The 20,326-nt window shown below is 36.3% G+C and overlaps 1 protein-coding gene across 1 annotated transcript; it reads right to left on the reverse strand.

Moving 5' to 3' along the window:
* Window positions 1-6,100: 6,100 nt before the first annotated feature.
* LOC306869308 (T-box transcription factor TBX2b-like) lies at window positions 6,101-13,521 on the reverse strand. Its single transcript, XM_079416004.1, has 7 exons — window positions 12,629-13,521; window positions 11,584-11,851; window positions 10,775-10,921; window positions 9,983-10,059; window positions 9,726-9,892; window positions 7,893-8,497; window positions 6,101-7,442 (listed from the first exon to the last, which is right to left on the reverse strand). The coding sequence occupies exons 1-7, from the start codon at window positions 12,985-12,987 to the stop codon at window positions 7,005-7,007; spliced, it is 2,061 nt and encodes a 686-aa protein (XP_079272130.1). The 5' UTR covers window positions 12,988-13,521; the 3' UTR covers window positions 6,101-7,004.
* Between the last annotated feature and the right edge of the window lie 6,805 nt (window positions 13,522-20,326).

Raw genomic sequence — 20,326 nt, forward strand, 5'->3', positions numbered from 1 at the left:
GTGCCGATAAAACACTGAGCCTAACCAATTATACTAACAAAAGCAAACATAAAAACAGTTGCTGAAGTAACCATGTCATTATAGCTTGCTTCACAACTCTGATTTCTATTATTGTGACTCATACCAGAGTGCTCCATATCCCAAATGTACAGTGCTGTACTAGATGACCTACGGAGCAAGTTTGCTACATCAGAGAAGCTGCTGGTTGTGATGCAAACATCAAAATATATTAGTTTACACATCATGCTCTATGGTAAAAGTGTTTTGAGGTCATAACACAGTATTGTGCACGAATAAATCTTTATTATTCAATAATCCTGTAATCATACTTTGTGTAAAAAGGAATAAACGTTGTTGGTATTGCCACTAGTGTCCATTGTTTTTGGAGTTTTGCAAAAAATTTAAAATTCTAATGAGCCAATGCTAGGTAAAACAAAAATGCTAAATTAACAAAATGTCATATGTTTTTTAAAGCCATGTAACCATATTTTGAGTCAGTTTACTAATAACAACCTCTATGAACTTAACTTATTTAGCTGTGAGGAATGCAAGATTAGTACTCTTCGATTTCCCAGAAGGCACTGGACTCCCAGTTAGCACTGTTCTCCAGCCTCAGTTAGAATGAGTACAGGGGCTCCATCTGGGTCCGTTTGCCCCCTCTATTCTCATTATTTACCCCATCATTTCTCAAGCATTCCACTGGATATAACAGTCCATCCCAGTGCAGGACTCACAGAGGCTCCAGCAAACATCTAATGAGCACAGCCTTGGTTCAATAATTTCACACAACAATCACAGTGTAACAGAGAATGAGATTATGTGGGAAATGAGACGGGGATTTACCTTTTTAAAAAGGGTTACAACATCAACACTAATTTTGAGGTAAAAGTAATATTCCATGTTCAAGTTAGGATCCATTCACAGTATTTGTGGCATAATATTTATTCCCACAAAAATAATGGGTACTTCAGTTATTTCAGTTGAGTCCTGTTCTAAATATTCAAGGCCTGCACTAAACATGCTGGCATTGGCTCCATCAGTGGCTGCAGCCATGTACTTATATGAAACACCTGTGATTCACAACTACCTAATAATGCACTTGTGTTTGGCAGAGTAGCCTTGTTGACAAGTTTGAGAGCGTAAGGGAAAAACGCATAATATATAGTACCTTCAATGCCCTGCTGAAATAAACTGCTGTAAAAAAATTAGGTGCCATGCAAAATCTAACCAGTAGCTGCATCATCACAAATATATTGTAGTAAAGAATAGTAGTAAATGTAGAATATGTAGTAAAGACTTCTAAGTAGCCAAAAAGATACTTAAATACAGTAACTAATTACTGTACTTACTCCACTGCTTTATATTGAAATCTTAGTAAACAATTTTTTTTTCACACTAGCATCATATTAACATGAATATTGTACACATCTTGTGATTATATGGTTGAAGCGGTGATCATTTTAATACTTATTTTAATTGTAAATGCTTCACTTTAACCCACGTTTTTTTGTGCAAGTGGAAATTAAGTTTTGTGGTAATTAACAATATGCCACAAACGCTGTCGCTTTAGTTCAATTTGTACTGACACCAGAGAATTCCTTTAAGCTGTAAATTATGCCTTTTTCTTGTGATTGTGTGTAAATAAAGTCTCTGTGGACTTTGGATAACCTGAAACCTCTCAGCTCAGTATCTTGAACCATACCTCCAATCTTCCTTCGCCCTCTCCCTCTTTTGCTGCCTTGCTCTTTAAAATGTTACTTGAACATTAGCATCACAACATTGCAATAATGGATCCACATGGAGACAGTCTCTCCTCTGTCACGCAATCAGCAGTAAGGTTCAGTGGCAGGCTATTGTGAGTCAGGTTTATTTTATATGGAACACATGTCCATTAATGACAGACACAGAGCACGCGTGGTTTGGCTGCCCACAATATTGTGGGAATGATTACAGGGGACTGGGGGAGGGTGCCTTGACATTAGCGTTGCTTTTGATCATGCTGTTCACCAAGGTGGCGCTGAGGAAACTCAGAACCGATGCTGGCAAAGGTTTAGATGCTAAAAGGTTCCCACACATGGCAAAGGGAAATGGAGGCTCTTGTGTGAACCCCCAGTACAATAATTGAAGTTGGTGGGTTCCTTGGCACAAAATGAATTGCCAAGCAAAACAGTTGTTTTTGAGCAGCACTGCAGAAACGTTGGTAGTTTTGCAAAGTTAGATTGCAGCTTTTGTTTAAGAGGTTAGATAAAGGTAAGCCTGAGTTCCCAAGTAAAATCTACCTTGCAGTTACTTTCTTTAGAAGCACCAAAAAGCTCCTTTAATACATTTCAGTTGGCTCAGATTGAACTGGTCTAGATACCTTCTTCAAGGGCATCAGGGAAATGGACCAGGTTAATGATCACTGTAATTCTCCTCTTCCTGGAGCGCTTTTGCCTGGGATTGACTGCAACATTTGAATTATCTAGTCTAAAATCATATTCATCAAGACACCAGAGAGGGCTTTCTTACAGGCTTTCTTTTTTTTTGGGACTAAATCTGCAACACTAATGTCTGAGAAAAGAAGAAATCTTTAAGAAATCTGGTTCAAAGCCCAAATGCCAAAATATTAGAAATGGAATCACTGTATTAATGTTAGTTTCATACATTAGAACAAACAAAGTAAAAACTGTTTGTTTTAATTACTACTAATAGCTCCTGATGACTCTCAAATTGTAGCGTATAAACGTCAAGTTAAAAGCAATTCAGTATTTCCCAGTGTATATCATAATTTCAAACATATGTAAACAAGTATATTTTTAACTATAGTTTTAAAGAAATAGCTGACAAAAATGATTTCCTAAATATTGGTTACACCACAATGAAGTAAATATTAGTAATATTGAACAAACAGGGACACAATATTTTTAAAATGCTATTTTTGACTTTAAGCCCCTAACAAAAACTTTCTCTTAAAAATTAAACGTTCATCATAGTCGAGTGTTATAGTTCCTGTCTGTATGAACTGCATAAATGTATTTAAATTTAAACATATATCTGCAGTGCAGATCCTAGCATCTGTAAATGTTTGCATTTAAATGCAAAGTGCTTTTATTTTTACATTTACATTTAGCAGACGCTTTTATCCAAAGCGACTTACATTGCATTCAAGTTACAGTTTTTACATTTTATCAGCTCTTGCTTTCCCTGGGAATCGAACGCATGACCTTGGACCTACTATTTGAGCTACAGGAAAGATTGTAGCTTATAACTTGTATAGCTTTTATACCTTATAACTTGTAAAGTGACGTATCTGTCCCCTGAAAATCCCATGTTTCTAAAAAAGATGATTTCGTTTGTTTCATTGTTTAGGAGACAACTTCCCTCTTACTGTCAATGCATTTAACATTGCTTAAAACTTCCTCTTAGATGAAGTTTCCTTGTTTCATTCAGATTGTTGGTGCAATATTTGAAGCCATTTCACATAAAACAGTCTGGTAAAATTATAAAGGACAATACCAAAACAACACGTTTTAAACTTTTCAGACATTGTGAATACCTTATTTTACATCACTCCATAAGAGTTAAAAAGTCTGGTGTAAAAAACAGACAGGGAGGTAAAACACAGGGGTAAGTTTACATTTACAACAGTGACTCCACTGAAGAGAGACACTGTAACCTCAACCACACACAATGTTTAAAGCAGGTCTGAAACCATGTAGAAGACAAAAAAATAAAAATGCATTTCTAATCACAGTTTACTTCACTAAAACTTCATTGGCATCTCATGTTGAATGGGGCTTCCAACATTTTATTTTTCTTATAGACACATATGCAACTGTTGAAACTGACTTGTATATTTCCTGTATTAATTCTTGTGTAACTCCTGTTTCCCTCTTAATGACTTTTTGGAGACAGATTAATACAATTAGATGCATTTAAAACGTTAAAGGGGCACCAAATGAATATTTGTGTAGTGCAAAATAATGAACCCTGCACGGATGTGATTTGTAGCTGCAATGTTTGTATTTAGCCAACAAATTGTGAAAGTATTGTTGTTCTTTATTAATTGGCTCAAGCGTCGGTCTACTAAAGACAAATAAGTTTAGTTTTATAATAATTCAGTTCGACTTAACCAGTAGTAGGCTACAGTCGTTCATATAGAATTGTACGAAGAGTCAAAAATTGCATTGTGCTGTTAATTATGCAGTGGTACCTGCACCTCGAGCGAGGCAAAAATAAAATCAACCGCTTAATCAGATTATAAATTCAAAACACGCCTCTCAAAGAAATTATAGGTTTATACATTACATTGTTTACCAGCAGAGGGCGATGTGAACTTGAAAAGGCAATGACGGGAACTTCAGTCAGAGTGACAGATCACGCATCCAACGTATCTACAATGTAACAAGCACAATGATTTGCAGTCATTAAAGACTCGGGCAAAAATCCACTGTTCTTCAAACTATCTAAATTACACTGCAAAATACTGACTTTCCCCCGGTGGTTGTCAGTAAAATTCATTATAGTCTTCTGCTTCAATTTGTAGCTAATATCTCTCTGCTGAAAGCAACATCAAGATGACAAACTATAAGTTTACGTTTGCCATAAATGTTTTGGAAATAATTCAAGGAATTAATTTCTGTGTTTGTGTAGTCGTCCAATTGTCTGTCTTAGTACAGCCAACTATCTGAAAAACATACGCTTTGTGATATATATTTTTATATAGACCTAGCTATTATAACGTTATAAGCTATGGCAGTCGGACTATTTCTGATTTAGCCTACCATCAGATGTAGAAAAAAAAGAAAAAAAAAACAGGCTACAAACTTATTCTGGCCTATATAGAAACAACAATATCATAATAATAATAATAATATATATTTTTTCCCACTGAGACAGTGTTTTTATTTATTTATTAGCGTTAGTCCACGTTGTGGTAATATGCCTACCAAATGTGTAAGTTTCAAGCACTAAAAAGTTTTCGTTTGAAGGGCTCGGAGGGATAGACATGCACTCATTCTTCGGTTGTTTGGGACTCTCTCTGAGGCGGCTATTGGAGCCAAGTGATCAGTCATTGACTAATTGTTTTAGACAAACATGTTTTTCTCCATGAGAGTACAAGGTCGAGAATTTGGTTCTGTTAATTGGACGTAACAGAATTTAACAATAGGCTCTCAATAAAACGAGTTTTGTGATTATGGGTTTAGAAGGAGAAGAAAAAAGGCGAGGGGGCTCTCTAATTACCAGCCCGGACTCTGGAGATCCCGTCAGCCATTGTGCGCGGGTGTGCAGAGGCTATGTGGCCGGCAGGCAGGCGACAGGCGCCGGTTTGTGGACAAAGGACTGTCTGCTGCTGAGGCTGTGAGGCGTCCCTGCCGCGGCGTTTAACCCTTCCACCAGGACGGTGACACTTTCTCGACTCTCTCTATCCTCCCCCACCCGGTGCATATGGTATTGCCTATATTAATGCGCACCTAAGAAAAGTCCAACAACAAACAAGCAAAGAGCAAGTCGGTAAAAATAGCTCACCCTAACACAATGTGCTTTTTGAAGTTGTTGAGCGAGTTATGGTGAACGCAGATGGAAAGTTTTTGAAGATACTGTCAACCTCTCTATGTTTCAAGACATCATTAATTGTGATCAGACAGTATGACTAATAGTATGACTTTCCTTATGAAACATTTTCAAACAGCATAATTTTATTACGATTATGCTATTAGATAGCATTGATTAAGACCAATTATTTGTCAGAATCGCCGTGTTTGATGAACAAACTAAGCGTGTGATCAACAGATGGCGCAGCTACATCAGCTTTAGCTGAAGGTAACTGCAGAACGGCTCACAGCCAGTTCAATAGGCTACATCATGTAACTATACAGGCTAACATACATTAATTGTTTCGATTAAATTAATTTGTGTCGTTGATCTTAATTCACAAATGTTTGAATCCCAGGATCAGGCAAGGAAAAAAGCTGCAAAGTTAACGCATCTGATCTAAATCATTTCAATAAAACTGATCAGTAGGCCAACGAGTGATCTAATTAAGAATGCTTGTAGCATTCCATATGGCTACATAAGAAATAGGCGAATCCTATATTTACACAAAAGAATACAAAAGACTAAATGAACACTTTCGTTTTATTGAAACTGAGAGAATGCAACAAAATCGCTCAATTACCCGAAAATCCAGCACCGAGATGTTTAAACAGATAAGCTCTCATAAGAGAAACTACACAATGACCTTCTCAATGCATGATTAGAAAGAAACCTGAGTTGTCCCTGCCTATGCACCATCATTACATTTAAACATCTTTTGTTGAATTTAGCTACAAGTGAAATAGCTTTCAAATGTATCTCCAGAGATTTAGATTTACAGTGGCTTTTCCTTTACGTGTCTGGCAGGATATCACAAACATAACACATTCGGTTTCCTGCTATCAAGCGCTATAATATTCATATTTGTAAATGAGAAAAATATATAAATGTAACAAATCGAGACCTAATAGTATTTACACACCAATGTACAGTTTTTAATAAATTAAAATTATCCGTCTCCTTAAGTCTATTAACCTTATTTACATACGTGTTTTACTTTTAATATTATAAATAATTCGAAAAACGGGTCCCAGACACAAGCAACTTGAGCGTTGTGCATCATCAGATGTTGTCAGAGACTGTTGCGTTTGCAACATCCTTTTTCAAAATACACTAAAGAATTTGGGCCTATTTTTGTTTGGATGGGCTATTACATGTTAAGCAAATTCAAACAGAAAAAAGAACAGTCCAGGGATTTGCGTTTTCTTTTTTCATAGTAGCCTATAGTTTCTTCTCCATATTAAGGGTGAAAGAAATCAGCATGCCTTATAGATCCGAAAAGTGGGCGTAATTACAGTTCTCTTCTAAATCCAGGTATGATGAGGGATGTTCCAATGTCCGAGCCATAACTTCAACCATCAAACCTTTACCTCTTTCTCACTGAAGCATAGTTATGCAATTAGAAAGAGCGAATGGCTGTGTTCGTGGGGTCACTTTGGTGAATCGCTACGGGGTGACACGTCTCTGTGTTTCTCCAGTCCGCTGACTAATCTTTGTATGTTCTGCAGTTCGTTAACGGAATCCGTCCCTGAAGATTTGGGAGATCCCTTATTCTGGCCGCTTCCGGTTTTATGGCTGTGGTGTTCGAATATAGGACTGCTTTCCCTGCTGCCTGATTTCGATGACTCCGACTCCGCGCTCAGAGCACTCGGCACGCCGGTGGTGAGCAGACCGGAGCTCTGAGGAATAGACACTGGGATCTGATACGGGCTGAATCGCAGCCTTGGCCGCGCGCTGCTGAGAAAGGGGTTCCGGCTGAGGGTGGAGGCGGCGCCGCCGGCGGGGAGAGCGGAGGCCGCTGCAGCTGCAGCCGCCATGTACGTGTACGGGTAGGGTAGCAATCCCCCGAACGGTGGCATGGAGATACCCTAAATGTAAAACAACAAGCTATTTTAATTCATTATCATAACAAAAGGGATAAATAAATTCGTCTTGTTAAGAAAGGTGAGAATTATAGTTAGTAGGCCATATTGCAGTCAATTACCGCGAAATGCACATATGTTGGCTAAACGAGGCTGACAAAGAGCTCCTTTTACTGCTTGATATAATTGAAAAAATGATGTCTCCAAGCATAAACATCCATTTCGCTCATTTAGGACTGATTCCAAATTCAGCTGACATTGTTTAACTGATAAAACTGTTTGGAAAGAAAATACAAATTTATAACAGATAAAACAGGGTTTGATGGAGGTTGAAGAACTACTTTTTGCTCTTTTATCCTGGGGATGCTGTGATAATATCTGGAAATTTAGACAGATTTGAAGTACATTTTATTGTAAGTTAGTGATAATGCATATTATAGTAAATAAACATTATACCTGAGATGCAAGCATATGTTGTGAGAAGTGGAATGGGAAAGGGTTGGGTGAACTGGTGCTCTGAGAGGAGAGGCTGCCATTCTCTAGTCCACTTGCTCCAGACATTGAGGCTAGCAAGTGTCCCATGCCCATGGTTGAGAAAGCACTGGGAGTCATAGCAAACTGCCCAGGGTGAAATAAGAGTGGTTGTCCTGTACTCAGTGGGTTAAAGAAATGATGATTGTGTAAACCAGAGAGGGCTAGACTTTGCAAGTGACTTGCGCTAAAATGTGATGGGCTTTCTGTTTGGACCATCAGAGGGGAAAAGCCATCTTTGACTGTGCTCAGGCCCACAGAGTCTGCATTCTTTTTGGAGTTATCTGATTCTTTCAAACTCCTGCTGTCCAGTTTGTCCTTCTCCACGTTTCTGATGCTGAAGACAGAGTCAGTTTCTTTCCTTGAATCCGAATAGTCCCCTTTCTTTTCTGGGTTAGTTCTCTCGTTGACTCTGTCTTCGCAGTGTGGGCTGAATGGTGATCGTGGTCTCTGGTCTGGACTACTGACTCTGATCATTCCCTCATCATGTTGGTCGAGTTCGTTGTCACTTTCATTACAGCTTTTGTCATCTGGAAATAGATATATTAAGCACATCAGCTTTATTTATTTGATAAAACCAAAGTGTCTGTTTTATAAATGTAGGCTGTTATTTTCACTCCTTATAACACACCAACTTGCATCTGTTTAATTACTCCCTTTGATTACACAAGAATGGTCAAAATGTGTTTTCCTAATTACTTCCTTCCTCTGTTTTCATTCATGGCTTGAGCATGACTTCATGAAACGTTTAAGATTTTGGTAGTTTGAAGGAAACATTTTTAATGAGTTCTTAATGAATTGTGATGAAATTCAGATGAAAAATTAGCCAATAACAATATAACAATAATAACCAATATACACTTATATATCACAAATCTATAACCAGACGTGCTTCGAGGACGAATAATTCTCATAAACTGGTTCTGTAGAAAACCAAGAGGCTCATCAGCTAATTTTTGCAATTTAACAATGTTTAATTTAATCTGAGCAAATATTAACCACACTGATCCCTCAACAAATATAATAATACAATAGCCATCATCTATAAAATAGTCACAAAATATCATAGTTTGTTTAAGCTAGATTTAAAGGCAAAATAATTTTGACACTTTGCTATATCTTAAATGAGATCTATGGTCCTAATTTACTATTAAATGCCACAAAAAAACAAAAACAAATTAATATTAGAAAACAGCTGAGAACATTCACAAAGATTAAATGTATTAAATAATTAGTATTTTATAGCAGACAGTTCTTTCTTTTCACCTCTTATGATTTTAGCCTGTAACTGGTCAGATATATTAAAAATAATAGACTGGGTTATCACAAATGAAAGAACAATGGCTGTGCATATTTATAGTGTATGTAGCTAATTACACATGCTATGCTATGCTATGCAATAAACACCAGACACTGGGAACCACTTCCAGCCAGACAGATCAAACTGAAAGTAACTAAACTATCAAGCAACTGACTGTAAACACACTGACACTGTAAAAAGATTCATCAATTCACTCTCAACAGCTTTAGTTGCTGATTTAGCAGCAGCGTGAAGTTAATCACAAAGGGGGTAAATTTTTAATCTAATCTAATAACAATATATTTTTTTTAACAAATCTGTATGATACACATTAAAATAAGTTGATCCAATGCATGGACAACGTTTATGTTTTTTATTTGTTTAATGTTAACATAAACATAAGAAACTTTGGACTAAATTAGGAAAAGCTCGAATGTAATTGCAATGCATGTTTTTACCTCTGGATCTGTTGAATTTAAGTGGACTTGTTGCTGGTCCAATCGGTGAATGAACTGAATCCCTTCCAGCAGTTTGTTCGCAAGATGAAGCGTCCGAATCTCCTCCATCTCCATCGACTTTGCATTGATCATCATACATGCGCATTGACGGCAGGGCTAAGTGTTTTCTGAAAGTTTAAGTGAAATTAGATGTCATACCTAAATGTTTGTGTTTTGTGCATATTTTATGGTTTAAAATAACCGTTCAGACACAGTACCTTTTTTCTCTTCTTCCATTCCCAGTGTCTCTGAATCCTTTCGCGAATGGATTATGATCGATTTTCAGTTGTGTGATCTAGAAAAAGAGTACAATTAGATTTATTGTATTTTTTTCATGCTTCTTTTTCAAAATAAATTGTTCTGTAACCCTAATGCGTGTTTTTGAACGAATTATCAAATTAAATACATTATAGCCTATAAAATGTCTTTAGAGGCTATCTCCACAACGGCTGGTTAAATATTTTGTTAATTAAGATTAATAACTGCAAGTTTATAACGTTTTAATTCCTAGTTATTAAATTAAACAATCCGAATACTTTTGTTTGTTCAGTCAAATACATTGTGACTTCACATAATGTAGTCTAGTTTTACTCTGCATAGACTTTTCTTTTTTACTGGGTCAAAAAAGTTTGATTGTTGAGCGTATTGTATTACTAAACATCTCAAGTTATACATACAAGCAACTAATCGTTGCACGTATCGATTGTAACTGGTCTGTAAACTTTACGTTTATAGAGCCACCAGACTCAGTGTGCTGTCATCCCAATTATAATCAACAGATTGAATTCTATTCATGGCAATGACAAAAAGACAGACGGACACATAGCATATACTAAACAGAATTCTAAAATATAGGCTATCAAATGTTACAAATAATTTCCTTGAGCTCAATAAGAATAATAATTATTGTATAAAATAATAATAACAATAATAATACGACAACGAACAACTGAAAAAAAAAAGAAAGAAAACAAACATCTAAACTAAATGTAGGCGCTCTAGTAACTTACCTTGTCATTCTGATATGCAGTGACACCTATAAAATCGGTCTCAGGAAATACATATGTCCTGAAGGTGCTGTAAGGGAGCTTCAGAATATCGTTGGCTCTAACGATATGAAACCTGGGTTGGTATTTGTGCATCGAATTTAGAATGGTCTGAAAGAAGAAAAAAAAAAGAGTATCCGGTCAATAACAATACCAATCAATGGTATCAAAATGCAGTTAAAAATATAGAATAAAAAATCTGCACAATAATAATAATAATAATAACAAATATATAATAGCAATAATAGACTAATAATAATAAATAATAATTAGAGTATTTTCTACTATAATAATGTTAAGATTTTGGGGGTGATAGTTGAGATACATAATTTTATAACTGAGTGTTTAATTTGTGTATTATTATTAATAGACTTGGAATCTAATTAACACATATGCTAATACAAAAATATTTTCGAAATTGACATTTAGGCCTAACTGTTTTACAAAAAAACTGTTTAAAAAACAACAACAAAAAAACAAACAAACAAAAAAAAAAACACAGATTTGCCTCATACTGTCGATCGTGGGACTCAGTTTGCCCCATGGCATTTAATGTTAAAGCAACTTCTCTTTCATGCTTCATTTAAGCGACAGACACTGAAAACCCGTTAAAAATCCAGTGCACCCTAAATGTCCAAACTCTGTGCTTGGCTTAATCTCGTCATAATCTTTGCTTCTTGATCACCAAGATAACTTTATCTTTTTATATTATACTATCACTGAATGGAAATACATAATAGGAAGGCGGTTCAAGAGAAATTAATGCAACTTACAAATCCATGTTTATCCGAAATATTGTTGGTCAGTTTGAGTTTGTGGAAAGCAACAGGCTTTGCCATCCACTGTTCACCCGTGGCAGGGCTATCCGGGTGAATGTACATTCGTTTGGGCATCTCCGGATCGGCCTTTCCTGCGACCATCCATCGAGAGTTGTGAAATTTGTACCGACAGTCGTCTGCCGCAACAATATCCATCAAAAGTATATACTTTGCTTTTTTGTCCAGGCCGTTCACGCGCACTTTAAACGGAGGAAACATTCTCCTGTGGACGGAACAGACATATAACGGTATCGATCATGGGGCCGAATTTATACAACAAAATATTTATTTAACCTTGAAAAGACATAAAAAAAAAAAAGAAAAAAGAAACAGCTATACATTTTATTTTTTAATCATAAATAAATATATTTCATATCTAGGTCGTGTGGCATAGGCTAACAGGCTATCCAATAACACAATTGTACCAGAATATATCCTTGCTAATATTTTAAACTATTTTACGAGAGTATTCCTATAATCAGGGGGATTCTTACTCCTTTATCCTTCTTATATTTACATATTTCAGGTAGGGCCTAGGAAAAAAAAAAGAAGTAGAGGGAAAAAAGACTACACAGCCAATTACTGCTGGGGTGTGTGTGTGGTGTGTGTGTGTTTCGTAAAAAAGTAGTTCCCCTTTGTGTCGCGCAATATTTACATTGTTCAAAAGCATATACTTAGCTAGGCAATATAACAGATATGGGTTTGTTTACGATTGCCTTAACAGAACGAATGTGAATATTATTCTAATGCTGACATGAAATAGAAATGGAGCCTTTTGCGACTGTTTAGTGCCGCTGATGTAATTCGATCATCCAAAACGACAATTTCTATCGCGCAATAGCTATTTAATTTCGAACTAAATAATATAAATTTTCTATAGAGAAACAGACCAAATATTTTCGAGGGTAGGGTTACATAAACCTACGTAAACATCGTTATCATCAAGTTATCAAAGAGGGGGGGGGGGGGGGGGGGGGGGGGGTTGGGAACACGGCCTTACCTTCCTGATTTAGTGATGACCATTTCGGTTCCAATTTTGTGGAATTGATCCCAAAGGTCCTTAGCTTCTAATGTAACTTTAGGATCGTCTTCAACAACCTCCTCTGGCTCGAGACTCTTGAAGGAGCGGAGATGAGCCGCCTGGTGGTGATGTCCAAGCGCCGCGTGTAAGCCAGCCTCAGCCGCGCCGGAGAGCGCATGATCCACCAGCGGTTTACTGAGACCCGGTGGTAAAGTGAGCGCTGGGAAGAACGAGGGTTGAGCCGCCGCAAGGAAAGCTGACATGGGAAAGTCCGCCGGTCTTTGCGCGTGAAAAGGGTGATAAGCCATAGCGTTCGCTGTGAAAACTGGATCTCTCATCGGTGCATCCAAAAAGTTAGATGAAAATATAATATTCTAAAATAATTGCGCCTGTCGCTCGCGTAAGTCCGACTGGCTGTCGCCCTCTTAAAAAGACTGTGTTGGTTTCACAGTAGTTGAAGAGGACTGGTAGGAAACGGCAGTAGCTACCGTCGGGGATGTCCAGTTGCAGCACAGTGATAATATCCTTCAATAAAGCAACATTGACACTTCTGTGTAGATTTACAGCTTTCCTTCTGTCCAAGCCACTACAGAAACTAAAGCAGCTCCAATAACAAGGATGCGAAAGTCCTGCGCACTGATGTAGAATTGGTAGGTTCTTCCCTGACCACTGTGTAACTGTGTCTGTCTTACATGTCTCTTCTCACTGGTTCCCCCGTACTAATGAACCAAACCGTCTTGATTGCAGATTTTACGCATTCCGGACCAATTGTAGAGCTCCATAGGCGTGGTTTTGACAGCTCCAGCCAAGATCGTGAAGGGGGGGTTGGCTAGAAGGTGTCGGAAGCATTTGCAGTAAGAAAACATGTCAACAGAATAAAATATTAACCAATGACAGAGTAAGGATCTGGAAACCCCACCCCCGCATGACCTAACAGAGGAACGGTCATCTTGCTGTTAGGCAGCCGGGTAAGAGAGTGCTTTTCTCGGCTTGTGTTTCGTCAGTTTGACGATCGTGTGCTTTCTTTATCTTTATGCTCCAATGTCGCACTTTAAGAAATATAGCATTTTGGACATCGCATTTCACAGTGACGTGTAACTAACATACCAAAATTATTCTAAAGTCGAATAAACTGTCGCTATTTTAACGGTTTTATAATATAGCAACCAGCACGCCACAGACATTCTAGTAACAGTTATATTAAAGAACAAATGCACATATTTATTATAACAACTTTAACAACTATTAACTGATAGCCTATTAAATCGACCGGATGAAACATATTAGGCTACAGGATATTTTACTTCTCCAGGCGATATTCAATACAAAAGTTTGTTGCACGGTGCACGGAATGGGATGCTCGGCTAAAATCAGAGTGCGTTTGAAGACGAAAAGGAAGGAATGTTTCAGGGAGATTTTTGTCCTTTTTACGGATTGCCTACTGGAAGGAATAACGAGGTACTATCACACAGAGTTTGGCCAAACGCGCTTTTTTAAATACTACCTGGAACAAATTCAATAAATCGAGGCATGATCAGTGGGTTATGTAGCACAAAAAATTCATTTGACTTCTCTCCTTATTTCCCAGAACTGTTCACGATTAGTTCACGTTAAATCGACCGACAGGGTACAGCAGAGTAACAATCTGAGCTTTAAAGCTCCATAAGAAGTCGTGTACCTTTAAGAGGCTAGTCAACAGATCCTTGATTAAGTGGGACTCCGTTTGTTAAAGAGCGCTTGGCGCCAGTCGGCTGGAGTCCCACTATAAGAACCTACCCCTGTCAATTCATATTTACCCCTGAATTCTCAAACAGAGTGCACCAATCCACTCAGTGTTCCACAAAGCTTACATGTTTAAAAAAAAAATCCCTCCAATTTTTTTTTGTGCCAGTCTATTTCCGCTTTCAACAATTAATTAGACCTAGTGAAAGTCCACTGATGGAAGATTTATCTCTTGTGTTTGAAACGATGTCTGAATCTGATCAATCCTGGCTAGACTACTTTGAGAAAGAACAATGTATGATTGACAATAATTCCACACATCATTTGCTCTGAGATTTGGAAAGCCGTGCAATGTCAAAAGGAAATGCATTTTGTTTGCTTCTTTCAGATGCCTGTCTTTCATTCTCCCAACTGCTCGCTGTAAACCTCAGAAATGACTTCCCACTGAAGGACTCAAAATTGTCCTGAGAGGGAGACACAGGTTGCTTCTGACCTAATAGGCTACCGTCAGAGATGAAGCAGCTCTGCGGGCTTGAATTTATGACAGATGCGAGGATCTTGAGTTACGGGTCCAGGATTTTCAGTCAAGGGTGTATGGAAAGATTCATTCATTTCAGAGCAACAGAAGAAGGACATAAAAATATTGTTTTGGATCATCCTGTATCGACATGTTTCGTCTTTGGTAAGAGTTCTAGCCTTTTATTAGGGGGCAAGCTTCATGTTATGTAGGATAAATGATGAATGCAGGTGGATTTTGAATTGTTCAATTGCTTTGAAGTGTATAGCCTGTAATCGTCAACAACAGATGACTGTATTTAATTGATTGTTGAGCTATATAATTCTCAATATCGAATTACTGTATTTTATTGTGTCTTATGTTCTATTTTATTCTTAGTTATTGAACTGCAGTTGATTTATTGTTTATAAATATAATATTACTTATATATACGTTTTTGTACGTTTATTTATATTGGTATATGTCGCAACTTTTATTGTTTAAATCTATATTTTAATTTCAGAAATGTGACAGTTTGCTTAGGCCTGAATGAATAAAATCATGAATTACAAAGCATTTACGTCTACTTGTTCGAGGGTAGGTATGTCAACTGTTTGAGGATAGATAGAAATAAATTACACAACTGACAATTTTGAGCAATAACATTGTTAACTTTAGTTTATGTACTACAATATGTTCAAAAGAGGTTTAACCCCACATGAAGCAAGTAAATGATTTTACCATGTATATACTCATCAAGTTAATTATATAAACAAAGATCCATGTAGTCCAACTCATTTATTTGTTTTAGTAAATTTACGCCGAGGCCCCGCGTACCACAGTTGTCAATGCAGGTGTTATTTAAGGGCGCAATTTCATTAAAACGCTTTTTAATCTTTCTCTCTTTTTCGAACAAATAGCGAACTGACACGAAAGTTTTGTGAACGTAGCTACTTGACTGCTCTTTGGTCTTAGCTTAAAATAACTGAGTTTAAAGATGTGCAAAAATCAAAAAATATATATTATGGTATTCATCATCTCTTTCCCCGCCTACAGGATAGTCAGTTGTTTTCAAAAAGGTTTTGCAAATCTAAGCAATCACCATTGCACAGCATCACCCGCAAAATGCCCGAACGCTGTATTTATCCTGTGGATCAAGTTCTTGGCGCCAGACCGTTTAAGACCTGTCAAAGTTCTTCATATTTCCCTGTTCAGGAGCAGCCCAGAAGAACCCCTCCTTCACACTCTCTCCTCCGCTGTCCTTAGCGCTGCCGAGGTTATATTCTACAATCACATGATATTAAAATGTAAGAATGTTTTTGTTTCTTTTATGGTTTGCAAAATGTATGTAGGCCAAAACTAGACACTCAGAAATAGCTTAATATTGTTTTATCACGTTGTGTTATGTAAAAGCAAACATTTATTTCATTATCATTAATTTTTATGACAAAATACAGTATGCGTCATTTCCACACAACTGTCAACCCTTTTATTTTTACTTGTATTTATTAAACTTTTAAGATATGAAAAACTAAAATAGGACGAATTGCTTCATCACCATATACATTACATTTTTGGGCACTTTTTTTCCCCCACGAGTCATAATTCCACAAATCTTTCTGTAAGGAGTGAACATGACCGATTCTATAGTTTTTCCTTTTGGAGTAACTCAAACTTGGTCTTTAATGTTTTCAGTTTATTCGCGAGTCAGCAGGTGAGCTCTGATACAGCAGCACAAGGAGTGACATCAACACTATGAAAATGAAATATGAAATAAAATCACGTCATAGTTTAATAAGAACCTGTTTTATAGGCTATAGCCTAATATTGTCTTTTTCTGTTTCAGTTAGGCTACTTTGTTTTCTTTGGTGTAGAGCACGGAAAACTTAAAGACAAAGAAAATTATTTATTAAGATTACAAACAGAGATACGACGACAAAAGAACATACGACTTAGAGTCTTCACTGCTTAATTTTAACGTTTCGTTTTGAAATATAAAATATGATTTTTAGACCTATATGATCACCCCTTGCCCTTTGTAAACTCAAACACGCCTTTCATCCTCAATCCAAACCAAATACCCAAAAGAACATAGAACAAGATTTAAATATCTAGAGATAAGGGTAATATATTATACAAAATCTTCTGTTCCAGGTTATGTAAGATGTTACTATGTGAACGTTTCTTTATTAATATGGTTTAAAATTAGTTTCTTTACGAATTATGGTAACACTTTACAATAAGGTTCATTAGTTAACATTAGTTAACAACATTAGTAAACATGAACTAAGAATTAACTTTTACAGCATTTATTAATCTTAGTTAATGTTCATTTCTAATGCATTATTAAAATCACAAGTTGTGTTAGTTAACATTAGTTAATGCACTGTGAACTAACTAACAATGAACAACTGTATTTTCATTAACTAACATTAACAAAGATTAATAAATAGTGTAATAAATGCATTCATTGTTTGTTCATGTTAGTTAATACATTAACTAATGTTCACAAATGACACTTTATTGTAAAGTGTTACCCGAATTATTAATACCAAAGAGCTCATTAACATTATTAACGACTATGCTACAAAGTTCTGCTACATCATACAGCATATTAAACAACCTTACATGTAACAATCCACACAATTTAATACCCATTCCGACAATATCATATAGGCTATAGTCTACTAGAAGTGTCTAGCCTATTTTTTTCCACATTCTAAACAAGCAGGTCAAGGATGATGTCAGGTTTGTCATTTTGGGGATTTTATTACAAGATATGGCTATAATGAGTAAAACTATCCAACGGCTAGTGTCCACCAATAGAAGATCAGGTGATCAATATGATTTTATAAGAGGAGCGCTCAATAGCTATATTTTACACACACAAAAGAAAAGAAGAAAGCAGCAACATGAATCGTCTGTTGTTACAGAATTCCATCAAATAAGGAAATCGTCTTATTAAATGTACAAGTTTAGGAACTTTTATATAATTATTTGTCACCCTTTATTCCAAAGATATAGGCTATAAGTGTATGTATTACGGATTCAATACTGAATAATGATAATAATAATAAATAAATTGTACCTCACAGCATTAAGGTCTATAACTAATCTGCATTAATTAGCACGTGATTTATAGATGATTTATAAAATACACGAATTTGAAATCAGCAACACCAATCCGATAATTACTAAAGTTCTATATCTTATACCTGTTGATCTGTAGATTTCGCGCTAGTCCATTCGTGCACACAAAAACTGATGGGCATGTATTTGCGTGACTTTGAACGTCTGTGTCCGTTCTGTGTCACGAGTTTGCGCGCTGCAGAAATCAGATAAATGCCAGAAAGCCTGCTCAAAAGCGTCTTATATTTTAACAATTAGGTTATACATGTCAAGGCAGTGACTTAACTTATGAATTTATTTTGATTACACCTAATAAAATGTGTTTGCCAATAAAACCCCTGTAAATATATTTTGTAAATCATTGTATTCTTTGAACACATTTCACCTCGGTAGCCATTCTGACAAAATATAGCCATCCTTCAAAGGCTTCCAATAACAGAACTGGAAAAAAAGGAAAAACTATTTATTAAAGAGTACAAAACTAACCACACAATAAGTATGAAAGCTTTACAAACAGTTGAGCCATGTTTGCTTGGTGTATCAGAGCATTGGTGTGTTGACACACACACACACACACACACACACACACACACACACACACAAACACATATAAACATTTTGAAGGAAGCAGTCCTGTTATAAGAGACATTTTGCTGTGTTAATCTGTTGAACAAGTTGGAGACAGTATTTTATTTTATAATTTTTTTTCCTGACTGATTACGCTACACTGTAAAAATAAAAAAGTTGAGCCAACTTAAATTTGAAGGCAACCAGCTTCAGCAGATTTTTTAGTTTTCTCAACTTGTTGTTTTAAGTTTATGCAACAAAAAGTTGAGAATCTCCTACAAAAATAAGTTGAGAGAACTCAAAAATCTGCTGAAGCTGGTTGGCTTAAAATTCAAGTTGGCTCAACTTTTTTTTCTTTTTTTTTTTTTACAGTGATAGCAACAGCAATTGCAATACATGTATGTCTGTCTTTCCAAGCTGAAAATAGCCTTTGAATTATTGTAAAATATTGCTGGCCATGGTAAAAATTTCCTTTGTCCTTTTTTTTTTTATTTTGATCTTCATCTGTTGGCAAATGGCGAAAAAATATTTGGGATGCCTTAAAAAGGTAATTCTTTCAGCCAGCCTCTGGGATGAGATTCACCACTGATCAAAGGCTGGCGGGAGTGTGGGGGAAAGTCAGCTCTCTTCTGGGTTGTATTGTAAGGTGAATGTATTAACTTCACAGGTCAGTCTCACCTTACATCAGCATTACACCTCTCTGAGAGCACTATAGATGTTTTTATACTGGCTGGTTAATACAAACACAGGTAACTTAACTTGGTTTAGGCAGAAGGAATAAGGAGGGGTCATATAAGGAAATCTGATGGAAATATTTGTCAGAGTTAGTTGTCAGAGTGGTTATGTGGTATTGAATTGGCAACGAACCCTGCTCTGTGGGAACTATCTGCTTATATAGCTTTTTTGATGGAATGTATTGTGTACACCCACACACACACACACTTTCTCTCATTCTGTCTCTCTGTGCTGAGACAATATACTTCTAGTGTAGGAAGTGATCTCAGAGGTCCCACACAAGATGAATGGCTCCCTGGATACTGAGAATAATAACTCGTAATTAAAGCCATATGATGAGTTGATTCAAGAGGTGGGGAGGACAGGTTATGGGACATTACTTGCTCTTCTCTTCTCTTCTCTTCTCTTCTCTTCTCTTCTCTTCTCTTCTCTTCTCTTCTCTTCTCTTCTCTTCTCTTCTCTTCTCTTCGCTTAAATAGTGACGCAAACAGAGACAATTTTGACACACAATAGGACTTAAGAGCTATAAAATAAATATGGATAAATGGTAACCCTAATAATTTGGTATTATAAGAAATTCTGGAGTTTATGTTAAAATCTCCAACTTTTATTTTCCAATTCTTAAGTTCATTGGAAAATAATATGAGATCACTGGAGTCTTCTTCTGAGAAACATCCGGAAAACAGGAGACAGCAAAATTAAGATTTTTAGGTAAATTCTCCTAAAAGACAGCAAATTCTCCATTTGATCTTCATTTAATCTCACTGTTGTCTGGAAACAACTGATCTATTCAATTAATATACTTCATCCAAAATAGAAAATGCTGTCATAATTTGCATATTTGAATAATATGCTTAAAGTACAATACAGTATTATATGACGTCTATTGATATATTTTACGTCTTCTGAAGTGACATGACGACTTTTATGATGAAAGGATAATTAAGTCTTTAATCGCCCTTGAATCAAAACATATCTACACAGACTACATAAAATATGGCGACACAATTCATAAACATCAACTAAAC

The sequence above is a fragment of the Barbus barbus genome, assembly GCF_936440315.1.
Source record: "Barbus barbus genome assembly, chromosome: 5".
Taxonomy (NCBI): domain Eukaryota; kingdom Metazoa; phylum Chordata; class Actinopteri; order Cypriniformes; family Cyprinidae; genus Barbus; species Barbus barbus.

Bases quoted from the DNA above. Each gene is read 5' to 3' on its own strand.
- LOC306869308 (XM_079416004.1), bottom strand. From the start codon at position 12,987: ATGAGAGATCCAGTTTTCACAGCGAACGCTATGGCTTATCACCCTTTT. The intron at 9,893-9,982 runs GTACTGTGTCTG...TTAAACTTTCAG, and splicing joins AATGGAAGAAGAGAAAAAAG to AAAACACTTAGCCCTGCCGT. The intron at 8,498-9,725 runs GTAAAAACATGC...ATCTATTTCCAG, and splicing joins TAAATTCAACAGATCCAGAG to ATGACAAAAGCTGTAATGAA.